Source organism: Ambystoma mexicanum, chromosome 6p (genome assembly GCF_040938575.1).
Source record: "Ambystoma mexicanum isolate Mex_15411 chromosome 6p, UKY_AmexF1_1, whole genome shotgun sequence".
Lineage (NCBI taxonomy): Eukaryota > Metazoa > Chordata > Amphibia > Caudata > Ambystomatidae > Ambystoma > Ambystoma mexicanum.
This window is the reverse complement of record NC_090935.1, coordinates 1,511,031,003-1,511,043,922: the sequence shown is the minus strand read 5'-3', so window position 1 is coordinate 1,511,043,922 and position 12,920 is coordinate 1,511,031,003. Positions and strand designations below refer to the sequence as shown.

At 43.0% G+C, this 12,920-nt stretch overlaps 1 protein-coding gene across 1 annotated transcript in view; it reads left to right on the top strand.

Annotated features, from left to right (window-relative positions):
• GAK (cyclin G associated kinase) overlaps nucleotides 1-12,920 on the top strand; it is a 2,243,070-nt gene that overhangs the window by 590,168 nt on the left and 1,639,982 nt on the right. Inside the window, exon 10 of the mRNA XM_069626358.1 lies at nucleotides 8,507-8,618. Within this exon, the coding sequence (XP_069482459.1) occupies nucleotides 8,507-8,618 (112 nt within the window). The remainder of the gene's footprint in view (nucleotides 1-8,506; nucleotides 8,619-12,920) is intronic.

The window sequence follows — 12,920 nt, the reverse complement described above, 5'->3', positions numbered from 1 at the left end:
ACACCCCTGCAACCTTTGGTTTTAAAAAAAAAACAAAAGCGGGGGTATCCCCCCGCATCGCCTTGCTCACTATACTTAATAGTATAGTCAGTGGGGACTGCGGGAGACACTCCCATAGCCTTCTGTTAAAAAATAAAAGAAAAGAAACAGACTCTCCAGCGCCGGTTCCCGATCACGGAAGTGAAAGGAAACTGGCGCTGCAGGAACCCAGCCTGAAGATGAAGGTAAGTGGGGTTTGTTTAATTTGGAGGTGTGGGCGGGGGTTAGCTGAGGGTGTGGGTGGGGGGGTGTTATGGGTGTGTTGTGTGTGCGGGGGTGTGAGAATGTATGTGTGTTCGCATGAGAAAGGTGCAAACTTTTGGTACTTCGTACCTTTCTCATGCAAACGTTTTGCCCACAGTACTTTCAGCCGCGGGCAAATCACTTGGATTCATTTGTAAAGCCTGGCTCAGTGCTACCCCAAATTGCTTTCATTCTTATGGCTGTGCCAGTCTTTTAAAACGTGTGTGAAAGTTGGTTTACATCACCTGTTTTTGGAAGGTTGCCATTTTGGCAGCATTCTATCTGACAAGAGGGTGGGCAAGAAACATGTTCCCTTTTGCCATATAATAGTTTTTTTTTATAGTAACGGGTTGTTCTTCAGAATGCACCCTAAATTCTTGCCTGAAGTAATTTCAGATTTTAATTTGCATTAATTTGGCTGCAACCCCCATTTTCCCAAATACCTTGCCTTCGGCACTGAGATTCTTGCACACCTAATATGTGAGAAGGGCTCCTTGTTCTTACTTGGAGAGAAGAAATTATAATAAGGGAGCAAAATAACTTCTTGTGTGCTGTGGCACAAAAAAAAACAGGTTTGCTAGCATCTAAAGAACAATTTTCAAGATTGATAGTATTAATTATCTTAATTGGATTTTTCATAGCGTGCTGATGAACCATGGTACCATTAAAGAGGAAAAAAGGTCAGCGCTACTGTTTCCTAAAACATCTGATTTTCTGAATATGTAAAGAAGCAATAACTGTACTCTATGCATTTCTATGTATACAGGCATTCATTGTTTTAACATGTTTTATCTCTTACATTGTTGCGATGTTTACAAAAAAAACTTGTTTAATGATTGTGAAATCTTTTTGTTAAAGGTTAGACAATAACCATATGACAAAATAAAAAAGCAGAAATTTCGAAGTCCGTCTACACTTCATGATGCATTCTTTTTGGATTATGATTCAAGTGGGCCAACCACCCCTAAACAATCTTTTCAGATAAATGTCCTTGCCAAATCGTTCATTAATTCCTAGGTCCCTTCTACCCCCGCTTCCTGAAATCTGTGATTAGCTTGCCCTTCTTTTACAAAGATCAATCCAGGCAGAAGTATAAAATTAATTACTTGTAATCTTAGTTGTCCATCATGGCTATCTTCAGTACATTCAAAGCAACTGAACGCAAGTCCCTGTTAATGCTCATGCCAGAAATAATACAACCCTCTAGGGAAAAAGGCCCAGAGATTGCTTGCAAGGATAACCAGGTTTAATTGTACAAAAAGTTAAAGGGTCAGCAGCGAACTCTGCTGCTCGAGATCGTTCTGCCTAAATGATTATAATCATTACATAAGAATCAACAGTGTCACTAAGGAAGTCATCCGTAGAGTTCAAACCTGCACAGCTGATTGGTGAGACCACATACAAGGTCCTGGTCCATAGGGGATGCCAGGCTATGATTGGTTCCCATCTCTGCCGTCTGTCGGTCTGCACATTGGTCAGATGGGCTAATCTCTTCAGGGACTGAAGGTCCGGTGCTTCACATGTTGTTGTTTCAAGGCTGCTATTGTGAGCTAATGCTACTACTACATCATTATGGCATGCACCTAGGAGGCTCATGGACTGGCACCAGGGGGAGGGAAGGAATACAATCCTGCTGACCCACACGTTCTGTGCTCGGTCTATATCACACTCCTTGTACCCAAGGCTTCCACTCTTGTTTTGATCTATAATGAATCCCTCCCTGTACCTCCTTACTACAAAGCGTGTATTTATGGGAAGAGGTGACATGGTCATGCATGTTCAGATCTTTTATGACCATTGGTTTTATCGCTAGCAGGCTATCCTAGAATGCACAGGTTCTTGGACTGGGTCAGTGGTGGGTGCCATTATTCCTGGTGGGCTGGGTGGGGGTTAGAAGTCTGCTGTTGGCCTGGCTGTGATGAATGGGCGTCACGAGGAGCCTGGTGCTGTCTCATGGCCTTGCACTGCGCATTCCTTTCTGCGATGCGAAGTAATTGCAACAGTCGGGGGACAAGGGGAAGTTTCTGTGAGAATTAGCAGCATAGGCTCATCTGTCCTCAGCCTTTGGGCCGGTTCATGTTTCTCCATCAGTCCTAAGTTTACAGCGCAGCCATGTAAAACTGCATGCGTCTCCCAGAACTATAAAATGGTGTCTCTTTATATGCGCGCACTAAGTCTATGCATCTATAATGCCTTTGGTACTACTACATTGCCTGTGATACTGCATCCGTGCCCGGTTTATTTAGCACAGCGTTTCCCCCCCTAGCACATCGCACAGCTGTTTATGGGATTCGCCTCACTCTAAAACTCCTGGGGCGTGGGACAGACTTCTTTCAAATCCCAACACAACCCTTACCCCTCCCCAGTGAGTTCAGGACAAAGGACATGATTTAAATATGATGGAAAGATATTTTCTTCCACACTCAAGGAAAAATTAACTTAGACTCCACTGACACTGCACTGCAAAATGGTATACTAGGTCAGTGCCTTCTGTAACATGATAATATCTAATTGCTTTTGTGTCCTTGATCTATTTTTGGCTAAGGCAGGCAGACAGTTTTACAGTTTAAAAGCAGCAAAAATGTGCTTTCATTGAAGAATGATGGAAAAGAGAAGGATATCCAGATAGGCTTACATTTTATCATTTGGGTGTGAGACTTTAGTTTTTAAAGTTATTTTTGTTTTTAAAATTAATTGGCACACACACGTCAATTAGATTAGTAAAGTGCTACATCTCTAGCAATGGCAATAACAACAGTTCATATTGACACAGATAGGGTCGTACACAAGTCTGCTTCTGGATTTTCCCCCAGTAAATTCCCCAAACCGTAAAACTCCAGTCATTACAAGAGACATTCATTTTAATAATAAGAATGATACATTAAGTTGTGTTGGAGGCCTGACTATCTCTCTCATTTGCTTCCTGGTTTAGTCAAAGAATACAACCAGGGTTCAAAGTATTTAGCTGACTAATAGTTGTATGTGGCAAATATTTTGTCCATTGTGTTCGTTCCCCAGATTTGTAACCACCATTTCGCCAACATGGGACCTGCAAGCACCTAAACTACAGATCAGCCTTGCTTCATTGAACAGATGAATACGCAGATTACCACTGATGCTGGGCTTTGGAGAGGTGTCACTTTCAACCTTAATTTAGAATTCACACCTAAAAGTCCATAGGTAACTTTCTCTGGAGACTTACTTTACTTAGAATTTGAAAATCCTGATTCTTACCACCTCCCATTTATATAAACATATTTGAGAATTCTGAAAATATTTTCCTTAAACTTCGTGGTGTTCAATATCATCAAAATTCTTTGTTTTACGAATTGTAAGGGTGCAGAAGTAATGATCAGAAACAATTGTGGCATATTTGTGGGTATTAATTGTGAAAGGGTTGGAAAAATGCCGTTCTATCCCTAAATCTAAGAGGGCTTTCCCTGCCTCAAAGAAACCTAGTGAAATTGTCAGGGTGTCAAAAACCAAAAAGTCCATCCCTGTTGTGTCTCAAAAAGCCTACCTCTGTCCTGAACACTAATACCTTTAACTGTGCAAGGATGATCTCTTCCCAAAGGAAGGTGTTCATCGTGGTTCCAACCAACATAAAAGTTCAGTCTCTCTGGTAATGAAAACTGTTGAAATGGACAATGTTCACAAATCTAGGATTCCAAGGCTAGGGTTGTGCTTCTTTCCCCTGGACGTCGTCGTCTTCTACTTTCCTTCTTCTTTTCTGGGCTCCTGAACCCTGTATCCTTTTTTGGTAAATGCCATTCGGCAATTCTCAAGGATAGACTTCCCAGATGCACAGTTCTTTACCCCACCAACTTGGCACACTTCCCTACAAGCGTAGGATTATATCCTTCTAATTAGTCCTTTTCAGTTCCAGGGTTCTTGGCCCACTTGTTCCCAAGCTCTCATGTGGGTGCGGGTCCCAGACTCGCAATATTCTAAACAGCTTGGTTTACTCTCCTGCCAAGCAATTGTCCTTGCATTCACTGTCTATCTTTCACAGGTCCCAAGCTCGCTTATTCTTCGTTACTTTAGGCTTTTGCCCTTCACCTGGGTACGGATCCCAGACTCTCAGTGTACTGTTGTCCGCTTGGTTTACTTCCCTGCCAAGCATACAACTCTTTCTAGTTTGACTTGCAGTCTCCTCTTCGGGTCAGAGATCCTCTTGTTCCAGCTTCTGCTTTCACCCCCTTGCTTTGCCTGACCTTGAACGCTTCTTGGGTAACCCGCGTACCTGTTTGTTTCTTTCTTTCTTGCAGGTATCAGCATTTCCCAAGCAGTTGCGTTGTTTCTCAAAGCTTCTGTAGCGTTCGGGTTGTCGGCAGGGTCTGCAGCGGCTCTGCAGACGTCTGACTCTGCTGCGCGTCCTCTTGCTCAGATGCTTTGCTGGGGTGGCCAGAAGTTTTTCTTGGCAGTGGCCGGAGTAGTCCTTCCGTCTTGGACCCTGTTCGGGTTCTCCTTTTCCTCCTTTCAGGGCTTCCCTTTCGGCTCTCGTCTGCTATCCCGGTGCACGTCTTCCGTAGTTCCTCATTGCAGGACTGTTTTGCCGTAGCATACAAGTTGATTACTTTTTAACTCCCATGTCGGATTGTTGTATTCATTTGGGCCAACCAGCTCCTGTGATCCTCAGACTCTGTCATCTTCTTCATCACAGTACTTATTTTAAAACCAGATGCAACATACTTGGTATTATTTGGTATTTTAGACTTGTCAAATATATTAGGTTGACTGAATTGACAACAGAACACATTGGCTCTATCTAGAGAGGGGGACAAAGGAATTGGTATTGGAGAAGGGGTTGGGTGTATTGAAGCGGGGGCATACCACATTCTCTGGGAATAGTCATCCCCAATCCCATAGGCGGCTTCCTTCCCCATGCAATCCTCCATTGTTGTACCACCCCCAGAGGGACTAGTGTACTGTGGACGGAGCGCCCTGGACCCATGGGACAGGTCTCCCTCTAGGAGAGAAGGGACATCCTCAGATTCATCACAGAATATTCTTTTGTGAGTAGTAAAGAGGAATTACTTTTGAGCCTTCCCAAGATGCAGTCCCAGGAGTATCCTAGAACTCAGTTTACCATTTGCTCATGTGATGGACTGACCTGATTGACGAGTGGAATGTCCCCGGGACAAAGCTATGAACGCACAGATGCAGTGGCGGGCAGGCGATGATGACGGGCAAACTACAGCCGACACTAACTTGGGTTGAGCGGGAGGGCGAACTACCATTACCAAGTACTATGCTTTCAGCCCTGGAGGAACAGAATATCGCCTGGGGAAAAGGGGCTCACATTAACTTACTGGAGGGGGTGGGGGGAGGTTTCCAAAATTGATTAGCAGAGTTTGCCAATTCATTTTTTCTTTATTAGCAAACACAACCATTTGATTAGCAATTTTGTACTAATATTTTTAATATCACCAGAATTAATTTGCATCCAAAACATAAAATGAACATGAATAGAGCATTTGTGTGTACAGCTGAAGTAAGATATTAGTGAGACGAATCAGGCCTTTCAAATTCTTTAAAATTCCACTAGACCTGCAGATTAATTAATTTAGTTTACCTACTCAACCTAAAAGAAATGCACTCAACCCATAGCAATGGGTGACAAAATGTATGTGCGCCTTTCTGTAAAATCGTGCATGTCACCACAAACCCACTTTGTTTGGCACACTGCTACCAGCTATGTGCAGTGAAACTTTTTTCATATTTACTGCAAAAAAGTTAATGTTACATAAAAGTTTCAAACATCCCCTGCAAACAGTACTCACCCTTCATAAAAATCTACTTGACTATGCAACTGGGTGAGTGGACTTTGCAAGTTTTGGCCGAGTGTCTTTAAAGTGTAAAAGGTTAGCTGCATGAGGTGACGCAAATATGGTAAAAAGGCTCTGCAACAGTTTGCCAAGCTCTCGCCCACAGGTGCTAATATTTAATGCAATCATAATCATAGAGCAGAGTGAGTTCTGAAGGCTACCTACAGTGTGTGGTATTGCAGTAGATGTTTCGATGCACAGTCTTTATGGAACTATTGGTTATTCTTTTGCAAAAACATCTAGTTAGCCTTGTGTATTCATTATGTAAGAAGAAAGAAAGTAAGAGACTAAGCAGAGTAGATGGTATAGCAGTCAGGGACCTGGTCAAACTAACTGGTATAAAACCGCCCATGTGATGAGCACCAGTTGCACAGATAAACGCAACCAGCAGGTCACAGAGCTAGGTTTACCATTAAAAGCTGTTGACTGTGTGATCATGTACGTTTTTTTAAGTGTTCATTCATCAATGCGATGCATCCTCCCCAACAAAAAACCTATCTAGTTGACACTGAGATTTAGATACACTACCCTAAACTGTATTGTAAACCATGGAGACATTGCAGTGTTTTACAGAAGAAATACTTTAAGCGTTATGCAACAACTTAAATTGTTAGGAATGGAATTGCATGACTGTTTTAAAAGTTACACATACTGGTCTTTGTCAAAGAGGGTATAGTTAGCTTAATAGGTATCAACCAGATACTCTAAGTGTGGCTGCAGGCAAAGGAATGCCGTGTTTGACCCATCAGAGAGCTGGCTCTAACTAACTTGCTATCGTATGAATTGGAGCTATCTGTTCAGGAATAGCGTTACAACCTTGAAAGAGGCAGAAATCGGAGTTATTGCACCAGGGAGCTGTTTATTAATTCTTCCACACATGAAAGCAACTGTGCATTTACCAATTTTACTGAGAGTCTTGGAAATTTACAATTATAATAATTTGGTTGACCCCATACAGATTTGTCTGCGTTTTGTGTCATAAGGAATAAGAAGACATGTTTACTGCAGTAGCGGTAAATTACTTTACAGTCACGGGAAGTTATCCTTAAGGCTGACAAGAATAACATATGGGAATTTCCAGAGTGCAGAGTAGCACTCTGTGCGTATTTCTTTGAGGAATTGGATTGACTAAGGGGAATACGGTCCACGAAAGTTCTGAGAAACTGGTGAGTTTAGTGTCCTAGTAGGTTTAGGGAGGAGTTCTGTGTCCCTCCTTTAGTCCCTTTCCACAGTCCGTTAGTTTTTTGTTGCCTCACCATGGCCTTGAGGTTTGTCTGGGGTTGATAGGTCCAGTTTTATGTGTCATCTTTGTTAGGAAAGATTCCAGTCCATCCAATTCCATTTCAGTTTCATTCCCCTGGTTCAGTTTCGTGTTTTCTTTGTTGTGTCAAGGTGCATTTTGGAAGTTGCGGTTGTGAAAAAGACAAGCAAACTCTGGCCAGAAGACAGTATGACGGGCATTGTGGATGGAATAGTGGTACCAGCAGTCCTAAGCACATCACAATTGGGGTGGGGGAGGAACTGCATCCTTTCCCAACTTACTCACCCCACTTCTCGGAGGGGTGCCTATTCCTCCTTCCCACCCCATTCTTCCTCCTCCGCAACCCAGGAAGGTTTATGACCCTGACCCTGTCACACTTGTGCATTGATGGAGACCAGCTCCTTTCATATTTCTATGTGATCCAGTGCCTTAGTTGCATATAACAGATCCTTTCATTTTTTTGTTGCGCTCAAATTTGGATGGATTTAGGCCAAATGTGTTTGGGATTGCTTCCTCTTCCTGTTGATAGAACCACCTAAGGCCTTCCATACACTGTTGAAGGATCCCAGGACCATCTCTAGGGGAATTCAAGGTTATCCAGGACAGGAGATGGATGTACAAAACCAAAAATGTATCTAGTGAAGCCAACAAAAGCAAGTTTTCCACATCTAGCCACTTCTTGTTGCTGACCACTCAAACAAATAATGGGGTGAACTGCCTCAACCCGAAGTCACCCTTTGTTGGGAACCCCAATCCTCCATTGAATGTCACCCTCATGTAATGCTGTTTTGAAACACTGGGACATTTTGAGTAAAAGTGTTCTGAGATAGGCAGAGGTGTTCCATGTCAAGGAGTTTAATGAAGATGCCCATGATGAAAAACTAGAATTACAAGTAACCGTTCCTTCAGGAACACAAACCATCATTAAAGCATAATTACTTGGGTTCTTCAGCCAGGAGGAGATGATACACTGTGCTATGAGCAATGCCAGAAAGCAAAAGTGGACTGCTAGAATTATGTAAACCTATAGATCTGGTTAACTGAAATATTTTGTTTTACATTTACTGTTTCCTTAATGGACAGTTTAATTATAGTTTTGAAAACCATATTTTCTAATTTTGATATATTTCTACAGCTGCTTGAGCAAAACGGAGGTTATGGCAACAATGCTCAACCTAGAACATCGATAAATACTACACAGCCTGGGTCTAAACCTGTAGGCCAGCTGAACAACATATATAATGCAGGTATGTGAATCTTGGTGAACTACAGGTTGCCTTATTTAAAATGTAATTTGAATGCCAGAATGTGATGGAGACTCCAACATGAGAACCAAAATAATTGTATCATTGTACGGAGTGTTTTAATGATCTCGAGTAAAACAAAAAATGCTTCGCAATGGCCAAAGATCTCAAGAGTCTCTTTATGCATATAGGGAATTGTAAAGCGTAAACCTAGCAGGAAAGAAATGGGAATACTCTACACAGGTGGCACACCCAGTGGATTTAAATTGGGATGCATGGGTATTAGAAGAGCTAGGATGTGTAGTGCGAAGTGAGTCACTCCGTCGGGACAGAGGTTTGGTTGCGTGGACCAATCCGTAATTGACCAGATATGCTTTGAAAAGTAAGGTCTTCAAGTCCTTCCTGAAGTATAGTATGGCAGAGCCCAGACCCATCAAAATTGCTAACATTTTCCAAAGTCAGGATACATACATACATACATACTATCGATATCCACGATGTACTTCTTGACCAACACTTGGACTTTGTCATCACGGAAACCTGGCTACACCCAGCTTCAGGCCTCTACCTTGCACTTGCCATTCCTCCAGACTTCACTATCTTTAGAGCAGATCGTCAGGACAAGAAAGGAGGTGGAGTAGTCTGACAGGAGGTGGAGTAGTCTTAATAGCTAAATCCACATTGCAATTCAGATTTTGCCCTCTTGACCCTCTACCAGGATACAAACTCCTCTTGCTTAAACTTGCGAACAATCCAAATACAACAATCAACTTTCTCATAATCTATAGACAACCTAACACTCCAACCACCCCAAATCTGATATCCCGCTACTCATCACACCCATCCTAAAACCCAAGACTAAATTCATTATCCTAGGAGATACCAACTTAGGTTACAATGAAATCTCGGACCAGAAAGCTACCGCGTTCTCTGCAGCCCTCCAAGAAATGCATTTCACCCAAATCGTTAACACGGCTGCCCATTCCAAAGGAAGAATTTTAGACTGGATCTTAACACTAAATGTAAGCTCAACCTTGGAATCTATCTCCAAAGTCTCCTGGACTGATCACCTTATATGCTTTGTTGTCCAGACAACAAAACCATTGGCTCCCCATCATACTATCCAGGGCCAAATCTCTATCAGAAACACTTGCAAACTCACTTTAGAAAAGCTTATGCCCACTCTTTCCGAATCCCTTAAGACCTACCTTTCGGTAGATACCAACCCTGACAATATTTCTTCCGCCCACCACAATTGCAGCTCACCCTCTTGCGCAGACACAAAAGAGCAGTGGAACACTTGAAAAAAATGAAGCCGTCAACTACTTCTCGTCTAACCCTTCTACTAGCGGCTTCTAAAACCTATACATCAGCTATAAAAGCTCATAAAGCGAATTCCCTTAACACCAGCATCGTCAAAGCATCTTCCAACACCAAAGAGCCATTTTCTATTCTCAAAGTATTAGGATCTCCTATTTCCCCAGCTACTTCTGTGAACACTGACCAAACCTGGTGCACCACCATGCAGAATGCCTTGGCATACAAAATCACCACATTACAAGCGAAAATACTAAACAAAAGAACTATTGGCTGGCAAAAGTATGCCACCCATTACACCTAACGCCACTGCAAATATCCCTATTAGCCAATTCAAATTTACACCTGTTTCCCAAGACCAGGCCCAAACAACCATCTCCACTTTGAAACCATCTAATTGCAAAGGCGACAGCTTCCCTGCCCGATTAGTCAAACTCTGCGCTCCTGCCTTAGCTCCCATAATCACTAACTTCATTAACGCCTCCTTCACCACAAACTCTGTCCCATCCAGTATTAAAGCCGCTTGGGTAACCCCTTAGCTTAAACCCTCCATCCCCACTAACTACCGCCCTATTACCAATGTCCCCTTCTTACTATAAATAGTTGACAACATTGCTTACGCCCAAATCAAAGATTACCCAGAAAGCCACCACTTGGAGCTAGACAATCAGGCTTCTGACTTAGACACAGTACCGAGACAGCCCTTCTAGATCTAAAAATCCAGACTAATAGGATTTGAGACGTAGGGAACATGGACATTCTCCTTCTCCTAGACCGATCAGCTGCATTTGATTTGGTAGACCATGACAAGCTATGCGTGACCCTATCAGAAAATTTCAACTTTTCCTCTGACGCCACACAGTGGATTAAGTCCTTCCTATCTGAACACACCTCTAGACTCTTCATTAGTGAGGATGCAGCTGGACCCATCCCAGCACCCTTGGGTGTACCGCAAGGCTCCTGCCTCTCTCACTCTGTATAACGCCTACACCAAACCTCTCTTCGCAGCACTTGACTCTATGGGAGTCATTTATACAAATTTTGCTGATGACACTCGGATCCTGATCCCCATCACAGGAGATCATAAACAAGACACCATCGCCATTAACAAAATCTATGCCATCATTCAAAACTGGATGGCCTCCAACAGCCTCTGTTGAATGAAGAAAAAACAGATTCTCATCATAGGTTCCCCTGCCCGCCTTAATTCTCTACACACCGTCTACTCTGCCATCACCATTGATGCAGCGTATATCCCAGTCCTTAGACAGGTAAAATCCCTGGGTGTTTATCTAGATGCCAACCTATCTATAATTAAATACATCAACCTTCTATCCTCCTCCACCTCCTACAAATCCAAACTAATTTCACTGAGCCATCAATTCCTATCTCCACAGAATAGCCTCGCCCTAGACCGAGCCCTCATACTATCAAAGTGTGACTGTTGTAACATCCTACTTCTAGGAACTACAATAACAAACCTGGCCATACTACATCTGTTGCAGAACAAAGTCCTTGGGCAGCCTTTGGCCTAAAAAGAAATGAACATATCCAACATCAGAAGACAAGTACACTGGCTCCCCATCCCAGTGAGAATAATTTTTAAGACTCTGCCCACAGCACACAAATGCATCTCCCATGAGGCCCCCTGCTACCTAAATCATTGTGTATCTCAAAAGACTGACCAGATCACTAAGATCCGGATCCAGCACACATCTGAATGTTCCCAGATTCAAGAGTGTAAGGGCAGGAGGTGCCAGCTTTCCTAAACTCTGGAGCTCCCTCCCAATCCACATCAGAAATGAACCCTCGCACCAGCACTTCAAGAGGCTGATCAAGACGTGGCTATTCGATAAATACAACTTGGCCACTACCAGCACGACTACACCCCTCCTACCTGCTCTATGTCTACCACTCTGTGCATGAATATGAGTTTATATCAGATTGTAAATGTACTTCTATGCTGTAACATAATCTGTAACCAACTAAGTTTCTAAGTAACCTAGGCCATGATGCCTCTGGATCTGAGCGTATAACAAATGCCATAAATAAAATAAATAAATAGCAGTTCAGTATTTTTGCTCTTCCAGTTCTGCATTTCCAGTCCGGTGAGTAGTGTCTCAGCCAGCTAGAGTGGTGTTGTGGATATGACTGTTTGATAGGAGATGCAGGATTACCTGAACAAGTATGCTTTAAGGGGTGCCCAGTGTGGCCCTGTTAGTATGGTGGTCCTATGGTTGAATTTTCCTAGTCCTGTGAGGCTTACATAGGCTTTCAGAGTAATCAAGGTGGCACCTAGATGTCTTGCGAGTAGGACGTTGCCATCATCCCTGTGGACAATGACCAGGGCTTAGACAATTGTTCTGAAACTCAGAGCAGTGATGAAAGGCTCGATTTTGCAGCAGAGCACATTTTTGTACTGTACTGTTCTTGGGGATTTGTGTTTTGAATAAGAGGTTACATATGGTAAAACCAAGAGGTTTTGCACTGGGGGAGAGTTGAGACATGAGCCCATTAAGCTTCCTGCTGATTAGCCAGATCTGAACTTGAGCAAGCCTCATGGGATTTCCTAGAAGATGGAATTCTGTATGTCGGGTTGACTATCATGTTGGCAATCAACAGCTATGATTGGATGATGGACAGAGTGCTTGACTCAACGGATGTTGTGATGTAATTAATCTTTAGTTGTGAGCCATATGTGAACTGGCAGATCTTGATGTCACTGTTGGCGAAGAGTTCACCCAAGGAGCTCCATGTAGAGGTAGAATATGGTGATGCAGGATGTTACTTGATGACATCTTTAGGGCCCTTCAGGGCTAATTGGTCTCTGTTGGAGGAATAGAATGCAAACCATAGCAGGGCTGTTCTGTGGACCCCAATGCTTTTGGGAAGAAGGTTGAGAAGGGCTTCTTGGTGAACCGTATGGAAGGCCGTGGAAAGGTAGTGAAGAAAGAGTGAGCATGAGCCCTCCTTTGTCCAGAATGTATA